Source organism: Oryctolagus cuniculus, chromosome 3 (genome assembly GCF_051225735.1).
Source record: "Oryctolagus cuniculus isolate XC-2025 breed Fujian yellow rabbit chromosome 3, ASM5122573v1, whole genome shotgun sequence".
NCBI classification, from domain to species: domain Eukaryota; kingdom Metazoa; phylum Chordata; class Mammalia; order Lagomorpha; family Leporidae; genus Oryctolagus; species Oryctolagus cuniculus.
Window position 1 is genome coordinate 82,468,041 of NC_142869.1, and position 22,515 is coordinate 82,490,555.

The 22,515-nt window shown below is 39.6% G+C and overlaps 1 protein-coding gene across 12 annotated transcripts in view; it reads left to right on the forward strand.

Moving 5' to 3' along the window:
• BAZ2B (bromodomain adjacent to zinc finger domain 2B) overlaps positions 1–22,515 on the forward strand; it is a 205,171-nt gene that overhangs the window by 34,682 nt on the left and 147,974 nt on the right. For all 12 annotated transcript variants that reach the window (XM_089328265.1, XM_089328268.1, XM_089328266.1 and 9 more), the window contains exon 2: positions 9,552–9,698. In XM_089328265.1, the coding sequence (XP_089184391.1) occupies positions 9,552–9,698 (147 nt within the window). The remainder of the gene's footprint in view (positions 1–9,551; positions 9,699–22,515) is intronic.

Consider the following 22,515-nt stretch of genomic DNA (forward strand, 5'->3'; position numbering starts at 1 on the left):
TGAAAATAATGGTAAATAAAGAGTATATAGATAGAATTCTTTTCCTGCTAACATGTTATATTCAGAGAATGATTTTCTCTGCTCATAAGGTTTTTCTGCCTCACCTATTCCCCAAGACCCCTTAACAGAAAATTTGTTTTTGTTTTGCTCCTTTGTATCTTGAATTATTGTATATCCAAATATTTAGCAACCTGGAAGTTATATAAATAAATAGTTATACACGACCTTTGTTAGAACTGTTTTACCCAACCTAAAGAAGAAAGATAGTTACTATCTACTCTTCCTATTTAGGATATTTCAATTGAAGTTACTTTATAAGGAGAAGGGACTCAGTGCTTTAAACTTCCACAGAAAGTAATATCTATTGTTTTATGTAATTTCTGAATTGAAGTATCTTGATCTATTCTACAGCTGTACTTTAAAAACTAAAACATTAGTGCAACTGGAAGACAGGGAGCTGATCATGTTTACCTTTCTTAGTTAACATGCCATGCCCTCTCTATTTGCACCTGTTCAGGTTTACACCTGCCAGCTGTCAGTGTTCATAAACTATGATTACACAAGAAAGGAATATTTGATATACATGAATTTGAGCAGTATTTTCATTAACAATTGATCACTGAATCTTTTTGTAGTACAAAGAAATCATGATGCAGGAAAAAATTGTGTTCTTCATTTTCATAAGTTCTGAATTTTGTTTTTATAATTGTTATAGATAAATATTATTTTAGTAAATATAGCAAGTTTTTTTGCCCAGTACAAGTGAGCTTTATGATGTACATTCATTGTGTATATCATTAGTGGTTTTAAGCAATTTGGAAAAAATGTGAAATCTAAAGATTTATAGAGGTGTGATAACATAAAAGACATGTTGAATATAATTTTATCATTTATTAGAGTGGGCCTGGGTCATCCGAATCGGCTTGAATCATCGAACTATTATAGTTATGTAAAATTGCTTCTTAAAAGAAAGTTAGATGAATTCTAAATAGTGCAGTTTTTGATACTTTAAGTCAGAGTTTCTCATCCTTAGCACTACTAACATGCTGGGTTGGATAATTCTTTGGGGAGCTCTTCTATATTTTGTAGCATTTTCAGCAACATCCCTGACCTTTACCCACTCAATTTGTGCCCTCTCAGTTGTGAGAATCAAAAATGTATCCCAAATATTCGTTGGTAGAAAAAGTAGGAAGGTGTCTTAAAGTTTTCCCTGGTTGAAAACCACTGCTTTCGATCATGGGAAGGATCTATAAAGAATCAAGCATTTGTAGTCTCTTTTATTCTGCACATTGTGTTTCACTGTTCATGACAAGTTTGTTTTCCACGATAGTGTTTATTTTCAATGATAGTCCATTTATCCTAACTGATTAGCTTTCTAAAGAAAGAATTATGGGGACAAGGGTTCTGGTACAGTGGACAAAGCCACTGCTTGAGACACTTGCATCCCGTATCCAAGTGCTTGGGATTCAGTCCTGCCTCTGCTTCCATTTCAGCTCCTGGCAGGCAGCAGGTAATGGCTTCAGTACTTGGGTCCTTCTCACCCACATGGGAGAACCAGATGGAGTTTTTGGCTCCTGGCTTCAACCTGGCCTGTCTCATTCTGTTGTGGGCTTTTGGGAAATTACCCAGTGACTCAGAGATCTCTTGCTCTGTGTCTCTCCATATCACTCTTTCAAATAAATGAATAAACTTTAAAAAATACTTCTGAAGTTATACATTAAAGGCTATAATCTCACGAATGGTCTTAAGTTAAAAGATATACCTGCTAGATATTCTTCTATGGGAGGGGAGTCTATATGGGTACCAAATTACATTTTGTCAAATTAAAATTAATTTTTCTCTATACTTACAGTTTATTTGGAAAGTTTTAAGATAATACACCTTGGGGCCAGCATTGTGGCATGGCTGGTTAAGCTGCTGCTGGCAATGCCAGCATCTCATATGGGTGCCAGTTTTAGTCCTAGCTGCTCTATTTCCCATCAAGTGGCCTGCTAATGTGCCTGGGAAAGCAGTGGAAGATGGCCCAAGTGCTTGGACCATGTACTCACGTGGGAGACCCAGAAGAAGCTCATGGTTTCTGACTTTGCCCCGGCCCCACCCTAGCTATTGCAGCCATTTGGGGAGTGAAGCAGTGGATGAAAGATTAATTAGTATCTTTCTCTGTCTCTCTCTCTCTCTCTGTCTCTCTCTGCTTCTTTCTTTGTGCTTCTGCCTTTCCAATAAATAAATAAATCTTTAAAAAAAAAAGATAACACACCTTGTTGATACCTGTACAATTCAGAGGTATTTGTATTAGTTTCTTTCCCTCCCTCCCTTCCTTCCTTCATCCATCCTTCCTTCCTTCCTACCTTCCTTCCTTCCTTCCTTCCATCTGCTTTATTTATTTGAGAGGCAGAGTTACAGAGAGAGGGAGAGCTAGACAGAGAGGTCTTCCATCCACTGGTCCAATCCCCAAATGGCTGTACTGGCCAGAGCTGGGCGGACCTGGAGCCAGGAGCCAGGAGTTTCTTCTGGGTCTCTCACGTGGGTGCAAGGGTCCAAGCACTTGGAGCGTCTTTTGCTGCTTTCTGAGGCCATTAGCAGTGAGCTGGATTGGAAGTGGAGCAGCTGGGATGTTGGCGCCACAGAAGGAGGTTTCACCTACTATGCTACAGCACCAGCTCCTATATTAGTTCCTAGCACTGTACCTAACTGGATAAAAATACAGTGCCATGGCAAGGATATCTGTATATAACATATAATTATAACTTTGAAATAAATGCTCATTTTAACACAAAAACTCTAGAAATACTTTTTTTTTCTTTGTTTTGTTTTTTGCTGCCCCCTCTACACTAGATAATACACACAGAGATGTTGAGAACAGTTACTGGAGTGAGTGTTGAAATAGTGGTTAAAATGCTGCTTGGGACTCGCATGTCCCATTTTGGAGTTCCTGGAGTTGAGTACTGGCTCCACTTACAATTCCAGTTTCCTGCTAATATGCACTCTGGGAGGCAGCAGGTGATGGCTCAAGTACTTGTGTTTCTACCAGTCATGATGGAGACCTAGATTGAGTTTGAGAACTTGGCTTCAGACTGGCCTAGGCCCTGGCTGTTGTGGGCATTTGAAGAGAGAAGCAGCAGATTGAAGATTTCTGTCTGTCTCTTTCTCTCTGCCTTCCAAATAAAATGCAAAGGGATAAATAAAGTTTAAAAACTAACAATTATTGAATGATAGGTACTCAGCACCTTACATAGTTCATTTCATTTAATCTTCCCAATTATATATTCATATTTCTCATGAAGAAACTGAAAAGTCAGAGAAATTGCATAGTTTCCAGAGTCACAATTATCATATACCTCACTGACACAATATTAATGTATCTGCATTCCTTCCGTGCTTCAATTTCCACTTGTTGGCCGCAGTGCATATATATATGTATATATATATATATATATATAGAGAGAGAGAGAGAGAGAGAGAGAGAGGGAGAGAGAGTATATATATAGTGCATATATATATAGAGAGAGAGAGAGTGAGAGAGAGAGAGAGTATTGCTATTGGCAGACTCTGATTTTTCTTTTTTTACTTTTTTGAAGTAATTGTAGACAAAGATGGAAACCACAGAGTTAAATATTTTTTCTCCTAATGTTAATAATTTATATAACCAAAGCACCTTTATTGAAATTATAGTAATCAGGAAATTCACAATCATACAATTAGCAGAACTACTGACCTTAAATTTATTTCATCAGTTTTTTTCTTTAATGACTTTTTTTTTTCCAGAACCAACATAGGATCCCATGTCACATCACACTTAGTTGTGTCTCCTTGGTCTTCACCCTATGGCAGTTCCTTGGTCATTCCTTTTCACTCATGAGTTTGACACTGTTGATGAATACCAGTCAGTTATCTTGTATTTAGTCTTTTGATTCGGATTTATATGAAATCATGGTTCAACTAAGGTCATTTTTTATTAGGAAGAATTCCACAGAAGTTCTGTGCCCTTCTTGGGGCATCAGAGAATACCTGCTACCTTATAGTCAATGTACTTTGTCCACTATGGAGTTATTCTTCCCTATTTTTATTTTTTAAGTTTTTTTTATTTCAAGATTTATTTATTTATTTAAAAGGCAGAATTACAGAGAGACAGAAAGAGAGAGCTCTTCCATCAGCTGGTTCACTCCCCAAATGCCCACAAAGGCAGGGCCAGGCCAAAGCCAGGAGCCAAGAGCTTCATCCGGGTGTCCCACATGGGTGGCAGAGGCCCAAGAACTTGGGTCATATACTGCTGCTTTCCCAGGTGCATTAGCAGGGATCTGGATCAGAAGTGGAACAGTCAGAACCTGAACTTGTGCTTGTATTGTGGGTGGCTTGACATGCTATACCACAATGCCAACCTCCCTCCCCCAGTTTTTATGTAATAAATATTTTGGAGGAGCTACTTTGAGACTATGCAAAGACTTTGTTTCTCCTCAGACTTTGACATGCTTCTCTTACCATCCTGTGGATTGCTTTGTGGATTGTTCACAAAAGACATTGCCTTACCTTTTAACTTTCATGGTGATGGCCAGGTTTTCTTTCAGAACTATGCGTGTACTTCATCAAGAGATGATAATAAATAAAATCTGGCAGCAGTAGTATTTAACTTAAAAAGGACATTTGAAAAGCTAATCCTTATTAATTCAAGCATAAGGCTGTTTTCAAAGGTTTATTTATATTTTATTAAATCGAAAAGTAGGATATTAGAGAGAGGGAGAGACATTTTCTATCTGCTGGTCCACTCCTCAAATGGCTGCTACAGTCAGGGATGTGCCAGGCAAAAGCCAAGATACAGGTCCTCTATCCTAGTCTTCCATGTTGGTGCAGGGCCTATTTACTTGGGCCGTCTCTTGATTTTTCCCAGTTACATTAGCAGGAAGCTGAGTTCAGAAGCAGAGCAGCCAGTACTCAAATCAGCACTCTAGTATGTGTTACCAGTGCTGGCGTGGCAAGCAGCAGCTTTACCAGTTGTGCCACAATAGCAACCCAAACAATTTTCTTTCTGGAATAGCAAAGGTTAGAATAGGTTAGATTTATTAAATTTTTATAAGATATAAAAAAGAGTAAGTGTATGATGAACATGGAAAAGTTGGCTATATTTTGGCTTACTAGAAGTAGGAAACTCAAATAAAATATGAAGAAAAAAATCTCAACAACTTAGGGCCAGTTTAGAAAAGAACAGTACTTTGCATACAAGAATATTCACCTACCTAGGAGATCATACGGGCTAACAACATGTATCTAGGATCAACATAATTGAAATAGAATAATAAATGAATAATAATGCATATAATAGGACTTCTAAGTAAAATGGCTACATGCATACACATGTGTTTTTTAAAAGTCTTTTCTCACTTAAGTGAACAAAAAGAACCCAAAAATAGAAAATTTACTTTTCCAGAAACTAAATAAGGTCCCCAACTGAAACTGCTAGCTGTAGTTCCACTCTTTCTCATTACAGGTTAAAACTTTATTTTTATTTGTCAATGATGCTATAACAAAGAAATTCCTTACTTCCTGGTACTGTATTTCTGCACAGTGGATTCTGAAAAGTAGAATTACAAGATCCAAGTGTGTGTGTACATATATATAAATATATATTATATATACATATATACATAATATATGTATATAAGTAATATGTATATATATATACACAGATAGGTGAAATTTTTAATAATTACTTTCAGATTGCTTATTCAGGAAAAGTAATCTCCAGTGAGCAGTATGTATATGAGACTACTTACTTCACCATCCAGATTTTCCTTACTTTAGTTTTGAATAAAGTTATATGAACAAAAAATGCCTTAACTTTAAAGCATATTAAACTATAAAAATGGTAATAATTATTATTTTTTGAGGTCTTGTACACCAGTACTCAGCTAAAGTGCTTATCTTGTTTTTGCCACCAAATTATTTTTGCTGTGGAGCACAAAGGCAAATTTAAAAAATACTTCCACTACTTTAAAAATAATACATTTATTTTTGGGATAATGAGATTATCAGCTATAAAGAAAAATACCCCCTTTTTGTATAAAGTCTTTCTAGGTACATAATATACACTTTTAGATTTAGTGAAATAAGGCAATGAAAATAATTTATAGAGAAAGGTTATTAGCCATGGACCTTACCATCAGTCAGTAACATGTCTCAGAGTTCATTAGTGATTGTTGCTAACCCAAAATCAGCCCTTTAAGCATTAGTTCTGTGTGACACAGAACAACTTCTAAAACTGGTAGGAAGAGTCGCCACAGATCCCCTAAAACTGGTTCTGCTCACCCATCAGGTGGCGAGCTAGTCACTGGCATTGCGTTGGTGGAAGCAAGGAGGTGTTTCTTGCAGTACAGGGCAAGGAGCTGGGCAGGTATTACCTAATTCCTGGGCTCCCTGAGGGTTAAGGAAGAAGGTTCTTGTGGGGAGCAGGGTCCGTCTCCCGCAACATGGCGGGGCGGCCGGGAGACATATAAGTACTGAGACTGTGGACTGAAACTAACTCTATGCGTCTGATCTCCCACCACATGGTGCTGAGAGAGAGTAAACAAATCTTACACAGCTGCTTCGTTAATTAGCTGATTCCTGACCCAACCCCTGTTTGGAGGAAAGCAGCGTGCTCAGCACGTGGGCAGCAGAGCAAGGATTGGTGGGAGAGGACTATAAAAGAGAGAGAGAGCCAACATGCGGGGCCTCCTGAGAGAGTCCGTGGGAGAGCTTTCCGGTGCGCTCCTCCGCGGAAGTGGGGGAGTGGCAGCAAATCGGGGAAGGACCGGGGAAAGAAAACAGCGTCCGGTCCGGTCGTTCCTCCGCAAGTGAGGGAGCGACAGTTGTTAGGACTGACACTGGGGCTGAGAGATGCATGTTGGGTTCCTGTTCAAGTTCCTAGTGGTCAGTGGTGCTTGTTGCCTTCATTTGATCAGGAGGACTGTGTTCTTCAGGGAATTTATATTATGGGCTTCAGTCAGTCCGGGGCTCCCTGCAGGTAATAGTTATTTTCTTCTCTCTAGCTGAAATTCCACAAAATGAAACGCCTCAAAGCAATACCGACAATGAAGGTGTTACCTACTAGAGAAACAAATGACCTCATGAGTCCAGTGACTAGAACCTTGTAGGGCCAGCTGCACCATTCCCTCAGTTCAGTGAATTGATGTTAGTAGTGGTTGATTTGCCTTCAGACGGCAGGGCAAGGGCACTCTAAGCTAAGGGAAGGAGGCTGGGAGACTGGAGCCTGATGATATCTAGCATTTGCATTCAAAGTACTATCCAGGGACTCGGTTTCACTTGCAGCCATCAGTAGTAACTGTACCTTTCCTGTGAGGAAATTTGATACAGGCAAGAGATTTTATGAGAATATATACATACTTAATATAGCTGCACCATAGTTTATGGAAGTGATTGACAGCAGTGCCAGAATATGAAAAGAAGTTTTTGAATTGTAAATGATTGTTAAACTCATTGAAATGGTCTTACTGATGATAGTTTGTGCCAATCCAAAGTTAGCATCCCCATATGTATCAATCTTATGAGAAAATTTATCCACATACTTTATGGATTCAAGCAACATTTAAACATTAAAACATTAATATTGCATTATTATAATTAGTCAATACTTTGAAATGAAATTCAACTTTTTCATAGAAAATATACAGTCATTATATGAGTTGGCTATAAAAGTCAATAGAAATCTTTCCATAGTTAGGGTTTTTTAAATGGTGAAATTTTACCTGTGGCTTTTAAGTTCACTTATAGATGAGCAGTACACTATAGATTGTGTACTCCTTAAAACATTTTTAAACTTCATGATTTCTTTGCTTAATTGTGGCATTAGTGCATCCACAGAGTATTAAAATCATAATAGCCTATTCTGGATTTTTAATATTAACACTGTAACTCTTACAAGTTTTATTTGCTAAGCAAATAAAAATGCTTAGAAGTGGTTTGGTCATTATAAATAGGCGATACTAAGGCGATTTTGAAATTATAGTTCAAACTTGACTTTAGTGGACATCCCGTTGCCTTTTTGAGGTGGGGTGGAAGTACTCACTGTATTGGGGATTGCCAGGTCAGATTCTTCTATTTTATTTTTTTAAGATTTATTTATTTGAAAAACAGAGTTACAGAGAAACAGAGACAGAGAGACAGAGGAGAGATCTTCCATCCACTGGTTTATTCCCCAAATGACTGAAATGGCTGGAGCTGAGCCGATCCGAAGCCAGGAGTCAGGAACTTCTTCCAGGTTTCCCACATGGCTGCAAGGGCCCAAGCGCTTGGACCATCTTCCACTGATTTCCCAGGCACATTGGCAGGAGTTGGTTCAGAAGTGGAACAGACTGGACTAGAACTGGCACCCATATGGGATGCCAGTACCACAGGCAGTGGCTTTACCACTGTGTAACAGCACCATCCTGAAATTCTAGTACTCATAAGACATGCACGTATATCACTGTGGATTTATAAAACAAGCTGCTATACATTCAAATGTAGTTTTTTGGTTTGTTAAGATACTATGGGAATTACGTTGCAAGTGATTAGATGATGAGATGATTTGGGAGGAATAAGAACATAACATGTTAATTTCCCTAAAGTTGTGACAACACACATTTGTATATTCAAATTTGACAATTTTTTGGATGTAAGAAAACTGCAATCTTAGGATAAGAGAATATAATATACTTAACACTAAACTTATTTCATAAATTGGTATTTTTCTTTGTCTATTTTCTGTTGATAAAATAGAATACCTGAGGCTGGGTGATTTATAAAAAAAGAGATTTATTTAGCTCATAGTTCTGAAGGCAGGGAAGTTCATCTGCGTCTGATGAGGACCGTGAGCTTCATCAACTCATGGTTGGGAAGTAGAAAAGGAAAGCATTGGACATGGCCTCCTATTACATGCACTCTTGGGAGACAGCCAGGCCTTTTAGAAAGGCATAAATCAATCTTAACAACTTCATCACCTCTTAAAGGTCCCATTTACTAACACTGTCACTCTGAGGAATTTAGCCTCAACATGAGTTTTCATGGGAACAACCCATATTCAAACAATAGCACTATTATTAATTATTGTTTGTATCTACTCCATATTTTACCTTTCTGAATAACATGGACTTCTAAGTTTGTTTTAAAAATATATAAAAGGTGGCCAGTGCCGCGGCTCACTTGGCTAATCCTCCGCCTGCGGCGCCAGCACCCCAGGTTCTAGTCCTGATCGGGGTGCTGGATTCTGTCCCAGTTGCCCCTCTTCCAGTCCAGCTCTGTGCTGTGGCCCGGGAAGGCAGTGGAGGATGGCCCAAGTGCTTGGGCCCTGCACCCGCATGGGAGACCAGGAGAAGCACCTGGCTCCTGGCTTCAGATCAGCGCAGCATGCCAGCCATGGCGGCCATTTGGGGAGTGAACCAACAGAAGGAAGACCTTTCTCTCTGTCTCTCTCTCTCACTGTCTAACTCTGTCAAATAAATAAAAAAAAAAAATGTTTAATTCTTTTGAACAATTGCACTAACTAATCAGAGAATTCACATTTTCTCCCTCTCTGATAGATATGGAGTCTGGAGAACGGTTACCATCCTCCACAGCCTCCTCTACGACACCAACTTCATCTTCTACACCTTCTGTGGCTTCAGCAGTTTCAAAAGGCGGCCTTTCCACTGGAGCTGCTTCACTTAGCTCTACAATCAACACATGTGGTGAATACCCTTCATTAACTCAATTTTACAATACTCTGCTTTTATACTTTTTGCATCATAATGTTTATTGATCTTTGAATAAAATATTCTCATGACCTCCAGGAACCTGTTGAACGATGGCTTTTAAAGATCTCATCTGTTTGCCTTTTTTTCTGGATTTTGCACTGAAGTATCACTTATTATTCCATGCTTATTAGAAACTCTTTCTGAGAATTTAACCTTATTGTCTTAGTTTGTTTTGCCATTTTAACTAATAAACTGTCAAGGGTAAAGTCTTTTTAAACAATAGGCCCATAAGGGATCCTGAGGAAATACAAAGGAGTCCTTCTTGGTAAGGACTGCACCAGTGCTATAGACCCTTTGCCCTAAATTTGTTTTCCAGTTTTGAAATGACCATCACAAGCTCCATTACCCCAGTTCACAGATGTGTACTAATATACATCATTTACTTGATGGGAAAAATTTTTTTTTTTTTGACAGGCAGAGTGGACAGTGAGAGAGAGATACAGAGAGAAAGGTCTTCCTTTTGCCATTGGTTCACCCTCCAATGGCCGCCGCGGCCAGCGCGCTGCGGCCGGCGCACCGCGCTGATCCGATGGCAGAAGCCAGATACTTCTTCTGGTCTCCCATGGGGTGCAGGGCCCAAGCACTTGGGCCATCCTCCACTGCACTCCCTGGCCACAGCAGAGAGCTGGCCTGGAAGAGGGGCAACCGGGACAGAATCCGGCACCCCGACCGGGACTAGAACCCGGTGTGCCGGCGCCGCAAGGCGGAGGATTAGCCTAGTGAGCCGCGGCGCCGGCCCGATGGGAAAAATTTTTAAAACTTGGAATATGACAAGTTTAAGTGTGAACAAAGTTTATGTTACTAAAAAGACATAAGGTAAAAATATTCCCAATTTTGATCAGTTATGTACATGGTATCTTTAAGTAATGCCCCAAATATTCTTTGCCCTTTTACACAGGTTTGGTATAATATTTTCTGTTGTTTTTTCTTAAATATCTAAACTAGATTAACTCATTCCTTTATTAGTAGGAAACACTTTAATCTTAAATATTTTTTATTTTTTAGATTATTTCATTTTTTTTTTTAATCTACCTTTTGATTGGAAAGGCAGAGTTACAGAGAGCCAGAGAAAGAGAGGGACAGAGAGAAAGAGAGAGAGAGAAAGAGAAAGAGAAAGAGAAAGAGAAAGAGAAAGAGAAAGAGAAAGAGAAAGAGAAAGAGAAAGAATCAGTCTTCCATCTGCTAGTTCACTGTCCAAATGGCCACATCAGCCAGAGTTGGGCCAGGCTAAAGCCAGGAGCCAGGAGCTTCTTCCAGGTCTCCAATATGGGTGTCATGGGCCCAAGCACTTGGGCCACCTTTCACTGCTTTCCCAGGCCCTTATCAGGGAGCTGGATCAGAAGTGGAGCAGCCGGGACACAAACCAGTGCTCACATACAGGATACCAGCCTTGCAGCTGCAGGCTTTACCCACTACACCACAATGCCATTCCCATTTCATGTTTATAAACAGTAGAACTAAATGATATTTTACTTTTATTTTATTCATTTATTTATTTATTTATTTATTTTGACAGGCAGAGTGGATAGTGAGAGAGAGAGACAGAGAGAAAGGTCTTCCTTTTGCCATTGGTTCACCCTCCAATGGCCGCTGTGGCCAGCGCGCTGCAGGCCCGCGCACCACGCTGATCCGAAGGCAGGAGCCAGGTGCTTCTCCTGGTCTCCCATGGGGTGCAGGGCCCAAGCACTTGGGCCATCCTCCACTGCACTCCCGGGCCACAGCAGAGAGCTGGCCTAGAAGAGGGGCAACCGGGACAGAATCCGGCGCCCCGACCGGCACTAGAACCTGGTGTGCCGGCGCCGCTAGGCAGAGGATTAGCCTGTTGAGCCGCGGCACCGGCCATGATATTTTACTTTTTAAGATTAGGTTTATAATTTTTATAAATAAAATGCGTAATATGGAATTTTTACTTAAAAATATCCTAGCAAATTTTCATAGCTAAACTTTCACTTATTTTGATTTGCCTAATCCATGGAATGATAAAGGGGTGTCCTTTTGTCACTGGATTACCACAGAACAATTTTTAAAAATTGTTTTGTAATTATGATTATAAAATAACTAAAATGTGGTTTTTAGAATTAATATAGCCCATTTTTTCCTACAGCTTATACAGTCTTCATCAAGTAATTCAACAAATTTTATTTAAAATGATGGTTCGACCTTAAAGTTCATTGATAATATGCTATGCTCAAGATATTGATACCACAATTGATGCTTTACTGTAGAGTGCTTGTCTAAATCATTGTACCCTGTTGCATTATTGTAATTACTCTTTCATTTTTTATAAGTCTTCTTCTTTCTTTTATTATCAGTTCCTTTCTATGTGTTCTTCTAATTTATTCTCTTTCTTTTGATTTATTTCAAAATCAGTCATGGTATTTCTGGAGAAATATCTTTATCATGCTGAAGGTTTCCATAACATCTTTGAATATGCAACCTTGAGTTTTCTGAATTCATGATGCTGGAATTTCTTAGAATTCTTTTTAGACATATGTGGGGCACTGTTCTTTGTTACTGGTGCTTGGAAGTTGCATAAGGGATGGGGTATGCTACTAGTACCTACATAAATCTTGTCCACAAAGATTTTTTTAATCGTTTATTTGCTAATAAAAGAGTTCAGCTTTTATGTTAAGATGCTTTCATTGAATGACAGTAGTTTATTTACTCAGAAATATATTACTTATTAACATTACATTTTTAGTACCTACAGCATGAGTTTTTTCACTTTCTTGGTTACATGATTTTTTATTTAAACTTTCACTATGTTGTAGTTCATGTTTAAAATGCAGCATTTCATTCCCTTCCAAAACACATAAGTTACTTAACAGAACACTTGGTTGTCCTGTATAACTCAGTTTATTATATTTTCCTTTCTTGTTTGATTTGTTGTTTTTGGCCTATATACTGCCTGATAAATCTCTGTATTTTAAAATAAAGTCAAAAAGCAACAATGGGCCCAATCACTCTTTATTTTATAATAACTATATATATATATTATTTTACTTGAAAACAGGGATATTAAAATCACTTAACAGAGAATTGGAACAGTGATCCAACCACTTTATGTTTAACAATTTGATCTCCAATGTTTATGGTACATAGAAACAACAAAACAAAATTTTTGTTTTTAAAGTGCAAAACCTCAACAGTTTTCGACTGGGCCTTCTGATATCATTTTGTTTTAAACAATTATTTTCTTTTAGAGAAACAGTAATTTCTCAGTCATCTTCATCAGTAGTGTGTCAGAATTCCTCTGAGTTATAAAGGATGTAATTCAAACCTACTTTCAGTCTTTAATTGATCAACTATTTTCTATTGAAACAACACCTTGTCAGGATCAAGATTATACCTACTTAGGATTTACATTGTTACCATAATAAATGCCAGCATAAGACATGAGACTCCTAGATCAGAGATTCTGTTGCTTGTGGAACAACAAACAGCAAAACACAAGAATTATGTTGACATCAATTATCTGTGTCCATCTAAATGCCTAAAAACAAATGCAAAAATTCAAGAAACAAGAATAAGGAAGAAACCAGGATCCCCCCAAAAGAACACAACAACATTTTTTTTTTTTTTTTTTTGGACAGGAGAGTGGATAGTGAGAGAGAGAGAGACAGGGAGAAAGGTCTTCCTTTTTGCTGTTGGTTCACCCTCCAATGGCCGCCACAGCTGGCGCGCTGCAGCTGGCATACTGTGCTGATCCGAAGGCAGGAGCCAGGTGCTTCTCCTGGCCTCCCATGGGATGCAGGGCCCAAGCACTTGGGCCATCCTCCACTGCACTCCCTGGCCACAGCAGAGAGCTGGCCTGGAAGAGAGGCAACTGGGACAGAATCTGGCACCCAGACCGGGACTAGAACCCAGTGCACCGGTGCCGCTAGGTGGAGGATTAGCCTACTGAGCCGCGGCGCCGGGCATAACAACATTTCAATACTAGAATACAAAGATGAAGATATTGAGGAAATGCTGAAATGGAATTTAAAAAGTAATCATAAGATTACTCAGAAGTAATCAGAAGTAAATCCATGAGTTAAAGAAAACTATAGATGACATGAATGAAAATTTTCCCATGAAATTGAGATTTTAAAGAGAAATCAAAATGAAATATTAGAAATGAAGGATTCAATAGAGCAAATAAAAAAATGCAGTGTAAAGCCTTAACAGCAGACTTGGTGATGCAGAAGAAAGAATATCCGAACTAGAAGACAAATCTTTGGAAATCTTACAGACAGACCTAAATAGATAGATAGATAGATAGATAGATAGATAGATAAGAGGAAGAAAATAGAAAACTTAAAAACAGTGTTGGAGACTTTTGGGTCAAACAACCCAACATATGGGTCTTACGAGTTCCTGAAGGTGTGGAATGAGAGAATGGGCTACAAGTCCTATTTAGTGAAATAATTACAGAAAACTTTCCCAATTTGGAGAAAGAAAGGGACGCCCAAGTAGAGGGAGTACATAGAACTCCTAACAGACATGACCAGAAAAGATCTTCACCATGACACATTATAGTCAAACTTTCCACAGTAAAATGTGAAGAAAAGATTCTAAAGTGTGCACGAGAGAAGCACCAGATTACTTTCAGAGGATCTCCAATTAGACTCACAGCTGACTTCTCATTAGAAACCCTACAGGCTAGAAGGAAATGGCAAGACATAGTCAAGTCTTAAAAGAAAAAAAAAACTGTCAACCCATAATACTGTACCCCACAAAGCTCTCATTTCTGAATGAAGGTGAAACAAAGACCTTCCATAACAAACAGATGTGAAATAATTTGTTGCCACTCATCCAACCTTACAAAAGATGCTTAAAGATGTGTTACACACAGAAACACAGAGATAGCCATCATTATGAAAGAATGAGAAGGCAGAAAATCTTCCAGTAGAAGTATAAAAGAAATACAATGTAATCAATAGGAATATTTATGGAAAAATGGCAGGGCCAAGTCATAACTTATCAATAGTCACCTTGAATGTAAATGGCCTTAATTCTCCAGTAAAAAGATACAGACTGGCAGAATGAATTAAAAAACAAGACTCATCTATTTGCTGCCTACAATAAACATATCTCACCAGCAAAGATACATGGCAGACTGAAAGTGAAAGAATGGAAAAAATATTCCATGCTAACAGAAACCAAAAAAGAGCTGGTGTTGCCATCCTAATATCAGACCAAATAGATTTTAACACAAAAACTGTTAAAAGAGACATAGAAGGGCACTGTGCAATGATTAAGGGGCCGCGGCTCAGTAGGCTAATCCTCCGCCTTGCGGCGCCGGTACACCAGGTTCTAGTCCCAGTCGGGGCGCCGGATTCTGTCCTGGTTGCCCCTCTTCCAGGCCAGCTCTCTGCTGTGGCCCAGGAGTGCAGTGGAGGATGGCCCAAGTGCTTGGGCCCTGCACCCCATGGGAGACCAGGATAAGTACCTGGCTCCTGCCATTGGATCAGCGCGGTGCGCGGGCCACAGCGCGCTGGCCACAGTGGCCATTGGAGGGTGAACCAATGGCAAAAGGAAGACCTTTCTCTCTGACTCTCTCACTGTCCACTCTGCCTGTCAAAAAAACAGGGGGGGTCAATTCAACAGGAAGATGTGACTATAATAAATGTTTATGCACCTGATTACAGGGCACCTAGCTATTTAAAAGAAATGTTAATGGATCTAAAGGGAGACATAGACTCCAATACAATAGTAATGGGGGACTTCATTACCCCACTTTCAGAATGGACAGATCAACCAGACAGAAAATCAGCAAGGAAACAACAGAGTTAATCAACACTATACACCAAATGGACCTAACAGATATCTACAGAACTTTTCACCCCACAGTGGCAGAATACACATTCTTCCCATCAGTGCATGGAACTTTCTCTAGGATAGAACATATGCTAGGCCATAAATCAAGTCTCAGAAAATTCCAAAAATTGAACTCATACTATGCATCTTCTCTGACCACAATGGAATAAAGCTGGAAACCAACAACTCAAGACTCTTTAGATCGTATGCAGACACATGGAGACTGAGCATATGGTCCTGAATGAATAGTGGGTCATAGAAGAAATCAAAAAAATTCTGGGAACAAATGAAGATGACAGTACATCATATCAAAATTTATGGAATACAGCAAAAGCAGTGATAAGAAGGAAGTTTATCTCAGTCAGTGCCTACATGAAGAAATTGGAAAGGTACCAAATAAATGAGCTATCAGTGCATCTCAAGGTCCTAGAAAAACAATAAACCAAACCCCAAATTAGTAGGAGGAAATAATTTAGAGACAAAATAAATAAAGTTGAAACAAAAAAATACAAAAAATTAGTGCAATGAAGAGCTGGTTTTTTGAAAAAATAAAGAAAATTGATACACTACTGGTGCAACTAACCAAAAAAAAAAAAAAAGAGGGAGAAGATATAAATCAATAAAATTGAAGGTGAAAAAGGCAATGTAACAACAAATACCACAGAAATAAAAGAGTCATCAGGAATTACTACAAAGAGCTGTATGGCAACAAATTGGGAAACCTAGAAGAAATGGATAGATTTCTAGACACATACCACTTACTAAATTATCTATGTCCAAATCCCATAGGGATGATATGGCTAGGCCCAGTTGAATTCTATGCCATGGATTTGTCACAGCTGAGCTTGAGGTTCAATCCCTCAGCAGCCTATGCTCGATCATGGCCAGACCCAGAAACTCAATCCAGGTCTCCTGCATGGATTACAGGGCCTCCACTACTTGAATCATTACCTTCTTCCTCCCAAGGTTTGCATGAGCAGGAAGCTAAAGTCAGAAGCCAATGCTAGCACTTGAACCCAGGCACTCTAATATGGGAAGTAGGCCTCCTAATGGGCATCTCTACCACTAACTACTTTGTTATAAAGAAAAGAGGTTTATTTAGCTCATGATTCTAATGGCTAGAAAGTGCAGACAGTGTGGCTCTACCATCTGGAGATGGCAGCCCCTGGCTCTATCACAACACAGCAGAGAAGTGTTAAGGAAAATAGCTATGTAGCCAGCGCCTCGGCTCAATAGGCTAATCCTCCGCCTAGTGGCGCCGGCACACCGGGTTCTAGTCCCGGTCAGGGCGCCGGATTCTGTCCCGGTTGCCCCTCTTACAGGCCAGCTCTCTGCTGTGGCCAGGGAGTGCAGTGGAGGATGGCCCAAGTCCTTGGGCCCTGCACCCCACGGGAGACCAGGAGAAGTACCTGGCTCCTGCCATCGAATCAGCGCGGTGCGCCGGCCGCAGCACGCTGGCCGCAGCGGCCATTGTGGGGTGAACCAACGGCAAAAGGAAGACCTTTCTCTCTGTCTCTCTCTCTCACTGTCCACTCTGCCTGTCAAAAAAAAAAAAATAGCTATATACAGAACAGGTCAAGCACATGAAGTGGCCTCACTTTATAGTGACCCATTCTTGCTAGAACTACCTGGTCCTGTGAGAACTACATTAATTTCTTCTGAAGTAGTAGCCCCAAGTAACCATCTGATAGGTCCCATCTCTTGAAGATCCACCAACTCTTAATACTGCCACACTGGGGACCAAGCTTCTAACGTATGAACCATAGCAATGAGGTCTTGGTCTCGGCTTCAGAGATGACACCTTCCTGCCATGTCCTCACATGACAGTGATCTGAATTCAGAGCACTGTACCTCCCCTTTAGAATTATTTTGGAAAGTACATGGTTATTAGCTGTCAGCCCAGTGTGACAAACTGAATTTGTCTTTTGGTTTTGGAGTTCTCACCAGTTTGGGCTCTTGGTTAATGTATCAGTTCAGCTAGAGATAACAAAGATCATTAAATTATTTTTAAGCAAAAAAAGATTTAATATAAAGAATCAGATACATTAAAAATTATAGAAGAGCTGGTACTTGGCCTCCACATCTAACTGACCTGCTGAGGAAATTACTTCTGGTTCAATCAGGACACCACTGTACCAACTGCTGCAATCCAGTGATAACAAATCCACAGACAGAATGGGCTCCAGAGCTGGTCTGTGCTTTCTGCTAGATCTGAACCAGCAAGAAAGACACTTCATGTGTTACCAGTCACTCAGCTTAACTGTTTTTAATTTTTTCCAAATACATCTGATTGACAGCATCTAAATTACTTCCAGAACCCTGGCTGCAGCAGACTGGTAAATGTAGTTTTTAGTTTCCAGCTCCTTCATCACAGGAAAGCACACTAAATGGAGGTTGAAATATATGTTGGATGAACCAGTTGTCTACCGGCTTCAATTCATATGGTTTTAGTCCCCCTGCCATATCTGTATTGTAATGAACTTTTCTGATGCATACATATGAGGTTTATTCCCATTCAAATGGTTCATTCATAATATTTCAGCAATGCATCAAATAGCTTCTGTATAATTATTAAAAATCTCCTTTGACATATCATTCTATGGGAGAATATAAATTAAACCAAATAGAATAAATCCTTAACTCAAAGTTATATGGCTCTTAACTCTAATACATAATAGCTATCATCTACACTGTTTACATTTTAGAGTATAGGACTTTTTTTTTCAAGGATTTAATTCCTTCTACATAGTATCATTCTTTATGTACTGGGCCATATCTAGAAGTATAAAAACATGTTCTTAATATAATTCATCCTAAAAAAATAGTCCAAGGGTACTTTAGAAAGTTTGTGGAGGAGCAAGCCTTTAGCCCAGTGGTTAAGATGCCTGGGTCCCACAGAGTGCATGAATTCAATTCCTGGCTCCAGCTTTCTACACTACAGCTTTCTGTCAACGCAGAACTTGACAGGCAGCAGTGATGGCTCCAATTATTGGACTACTGCTACCCATGTGGGAGGCCTGGATTTCATTCCTGACTTCTGGTTCCAGCCCTGGCCTTGCTCCAGCTGTTGAGGGCATTTGGGAAATGAAATAGGAGATGAGAGTGTTTTGTCTTTCTGTCTGTCTCTCTCCCTATTTCTCTATCTCTATCTCTCTTTCTTAAATAATTAAAACAATTAAAATTTTTAAAAAATACTTAGGGAAAATGGAATAAAATGACAGGTTTATTTTGCTGTGAAAAAGTTTCGAAATCCTGGCCAGGCATCTGCATTCAGTCTAGCAGTTAAGCCTTCAGTTGGGATGCCCATGTCCCATATTGAAATACCTGGGTCCAATGCCTAGCTCTGGCTCCCATTTCCAGCTTCCTCCTAATGCAGACCCTGGGAGGCAGCAATGATGGTCCAAATGATTAGATTCTTGCCACCCACCTTTGAGACCTGGATTCAGTTCCTGGCTGCTGACTGCCTTTCTCCCCCTGTTGCAGCCATTTGGGGAGTGAACTAGTGATTGGAAAAAATCTCTGTCTCTCCCTATCTCTGTTGAATAAATAAAATAAGTAAATAAATAATTTGAAACCATGCATCCAAGTGTCCTTCAAAAAGTTCATAAAAGGTGCATGTTGATAAAAACTATGCAGAGATTGCATCAAATAAAGTGACCTTTTAATTCATTTTTTACAGGAGCTCATATATACCAAAAACCCTTATTTAACCTAAATACTCCTCTGTTTATTGCCCTGTTGTCTACTGTAGTTTTTAAAGCCCAACTTCTTAAAAGAGATACCTACATATGCTTTCTCCTCCTTATCTTTTCGTGTCTATCTCAAACCACACCAATTCCATTTTTGCTATCCTATTATCAGCCTTTCAGAATTTGACACAGTTGACCACCCCCTTCTTCTTGGAAATCTTTTATCTTCCATGGTACCACTCTTCATTTTTCTCTGATATATCTTGCTGCTACTTCTTAGTTTTCTTTGCAAATGTCTTTGTTCATAAATGCTGCATTTCCCAGGTCTTGATCCTGAGGCCTCTTATCTCTTTGTTTAAATACACCAATTCATTCAGATTCTTGCCAATTCATTCAATAGCTTAAGCCATAAAAATAGTAATCTCTAGATTTTTCTCTTTTGCTTTCACAACAGCATCCTATTGATTTTACCTTGAAAATAACTTGAGGGAACAGGCATTTAGCCTAGTGGTTAAGTGCCTGTGTCCCACAAGGGAGTACCTGAGTTTCATTCCTGGCTCTGGCTTCTGACTCCAGCCTCCTGCCAGTGCAGATGCCAGGAGGAGCAGTGATGACTCAAGTAATTGGCTTTCTGCCACTTACGTGGGAGACCTGGCTTGTGTTCTTAGCTCTTGGCTTTGGCCTTGGCCCAGCTGCAACTATTGGGGGCATTTGTGGAGTGAATCAGTGCTGGGAGCTCTCTCTGTTTCTTTCTCTGTGTCTCTGCCATTCAGATAAAATAAATAAAAAAAAAAAGCTTGACTCTGTAAACTTTCTGTCTCCACTACCACAGTCTATACTACAATCTCACCTGAATCATTGAAGTTCATTATTAACTGGATTCTTCAACTCCATACTTGTCTTGCTTTAATCAGTTACTCTCATTACAGAGTGAAATTGATTGTGCAAACCCCTACTTCTAGTTTTATTTAAGAGTGACTTGTATACAATAAAATTAACTTTTAAGTGTATCTGCTTCAATGAATTTTGACAAATATATCTATCTATATAGATAGATTGATAGATAGATATACTGATATAACCTCCAGGATATATAACACTTTCATCACCTCCAAAATTTGCCTTGTATATTTTTGAAGTCAGGACTGTTCTTCCATCCCTGCTCTGACAATCACTGAACTGCCTTCTATCACTACTGTTTTAAATTTCCTTGGATTTCATGTAAATGAATCACATCATCTTCTCTGGTTTATCCTGGCTTCTTTCACTTAGTGTAATGCTTTTGAAATTCCTCCACATCGTTGTATGTATCAATAATTTATTCCTTTATATTTTTGAGGAATTTTCCATTATATGGCTGTGCTTAAGTTTGTTATTTACTGTTGATGGATATTGTAATGTTTATGTTTGGGGCAGTTGTGAATATTGAAGTAACAAGTCTTTGTGTAGATAGGTGTTTTTATTTCTCTTGAGTAAATACCTAGGAATGGAATTGCTGGAGAATATGATAAGCATATATTTTGTTTAATACACATGTGTCGATGTTTTTCCAAAGTTGCATTAAAATTTGTTATCCCCCACCAGCAGTATATGAGAGTTCTTATTACTCTGTGTCCTTGCTAACTTGTCAATTTTAGCCCTTTTAGTGGGTGTACAGTGTGTTTTGTTTTTTTAAGTATATATAGACAATTTTTTAAAGATTTATATATATATATATTTTTGACAGGCAGAGTGGATAGTGAGAGAGAGAGAGAGAGAGAGACAGAGAGAAAGGTCTTCCTTTTGCCGTTGGTTCACCCTCCAATGGCCGCCATGGCTGGCGCACCGCACTGATCCGAAGGCAGGAGCCAGGTGTTTTTCCTAGTCTCCCATGGGGTGCAGGGCCCAAGCACTTGGGCCATCCTCCACTGCACTCCCTGGCCACAGCAGAGAGCTGGCCTGTAAGAGGGGCAACTGGGACAGAATCCGGCACCCCGACCGGGACTAGAACCCGGTGTGCCGGCGCCGCTAGGTGGAGGATTAGCCTATTAAGCCACGGCGCCGGCCTAAAGATTTATATATTTTAAAGGCTGAGTTAAAGAGACAGAAGGGAGAGAGAGAGACTTTCCATCCACTGGTTCACTCCCCAAATAGCCTCAATGGTCAGGGATGGGCCAGGCTGAAGCCAGGAGCCAGGAGCTTCTTCCCACGTGGGTGCAGGGGTTTCAAGCACTTGGGCCACCTTCTGCTACTCTCCCAGGCTCATTAGTCAAGAGCTGGATTGCCAGTAGAGCGGCCAGGACTCGAACCCATGCCTATATGGGATGCTAGCACTGCAGATGGTGGTTTTACCCACTGTGCCACAGCGCCAGACCAGTATAGACTGCTTTTACAAAAATACTTATTTGAAAGGTAGAGCATTGAGGGCAATTGGGGGAGAAAGTTTCTAAAGTTTCTATCTGCTGGTTCATTCCCCCAAATGCCTGCAACATCCAGGTCTAGGCCAGGCCTAAACCAGGAGCCAGTAACTACATCCTGATCTCCGACATGGGTGGTAGGGGTCCAAGCACTTGGTCTATCTTGTGCTGCCTTCCCAAGCACATTAACAGGAAGCTGTATTAGATTGAAGCAACCAGTACTCAATGCAGCACTCCACTAAGGAATGCCTGCATCATGTGAAGCATTTTAACCAGCTACACTACAACACCATTTCCTGGTTTGGGTTTTAATTTCTCTACAGACCTATGATATTGAGCAAATTTCCATACACTTATCCAGGCTTCACTTCCAATTCCAACTTCAGCTAATATGCATCCTGGGAGGCAGTGGTGATGGTTCAAGCACAGAGTCTCGCTCACTCTCTGTATGTGTGTGTGTGCGCACACGTGTGCACACCAAATAAAAAGCAGATATTGCCGATCAGTATTTTTTTCTGTCACACATATCAGATTGGTCTCACAAATGCACAATTCCTGTGACCTACACTGTAAGTTAAAGTTTACCTAATACATTCTTGACTGGATTTTCTGTGATCACAATAAGCATAGTTTGGGGGAAACTGAGTTTGCGTGTCTGTCTTGTCTTTTCAAATAAATAAAAATAAATTTAAAAAATGCTAACAGACACCATTGACTTGTTACTAATCCTAGGGGTGAATCATTCATTCTTTCATTTCTTAGTCTGGTGGTGTACCTTTTTCGTAGATTCTCCTCATAGATTGAGAAAGTTCCCTTCTGTTCCTATTTTGCTGAGATTTTTGTTTAAGATTTATTTTATTTATTTGA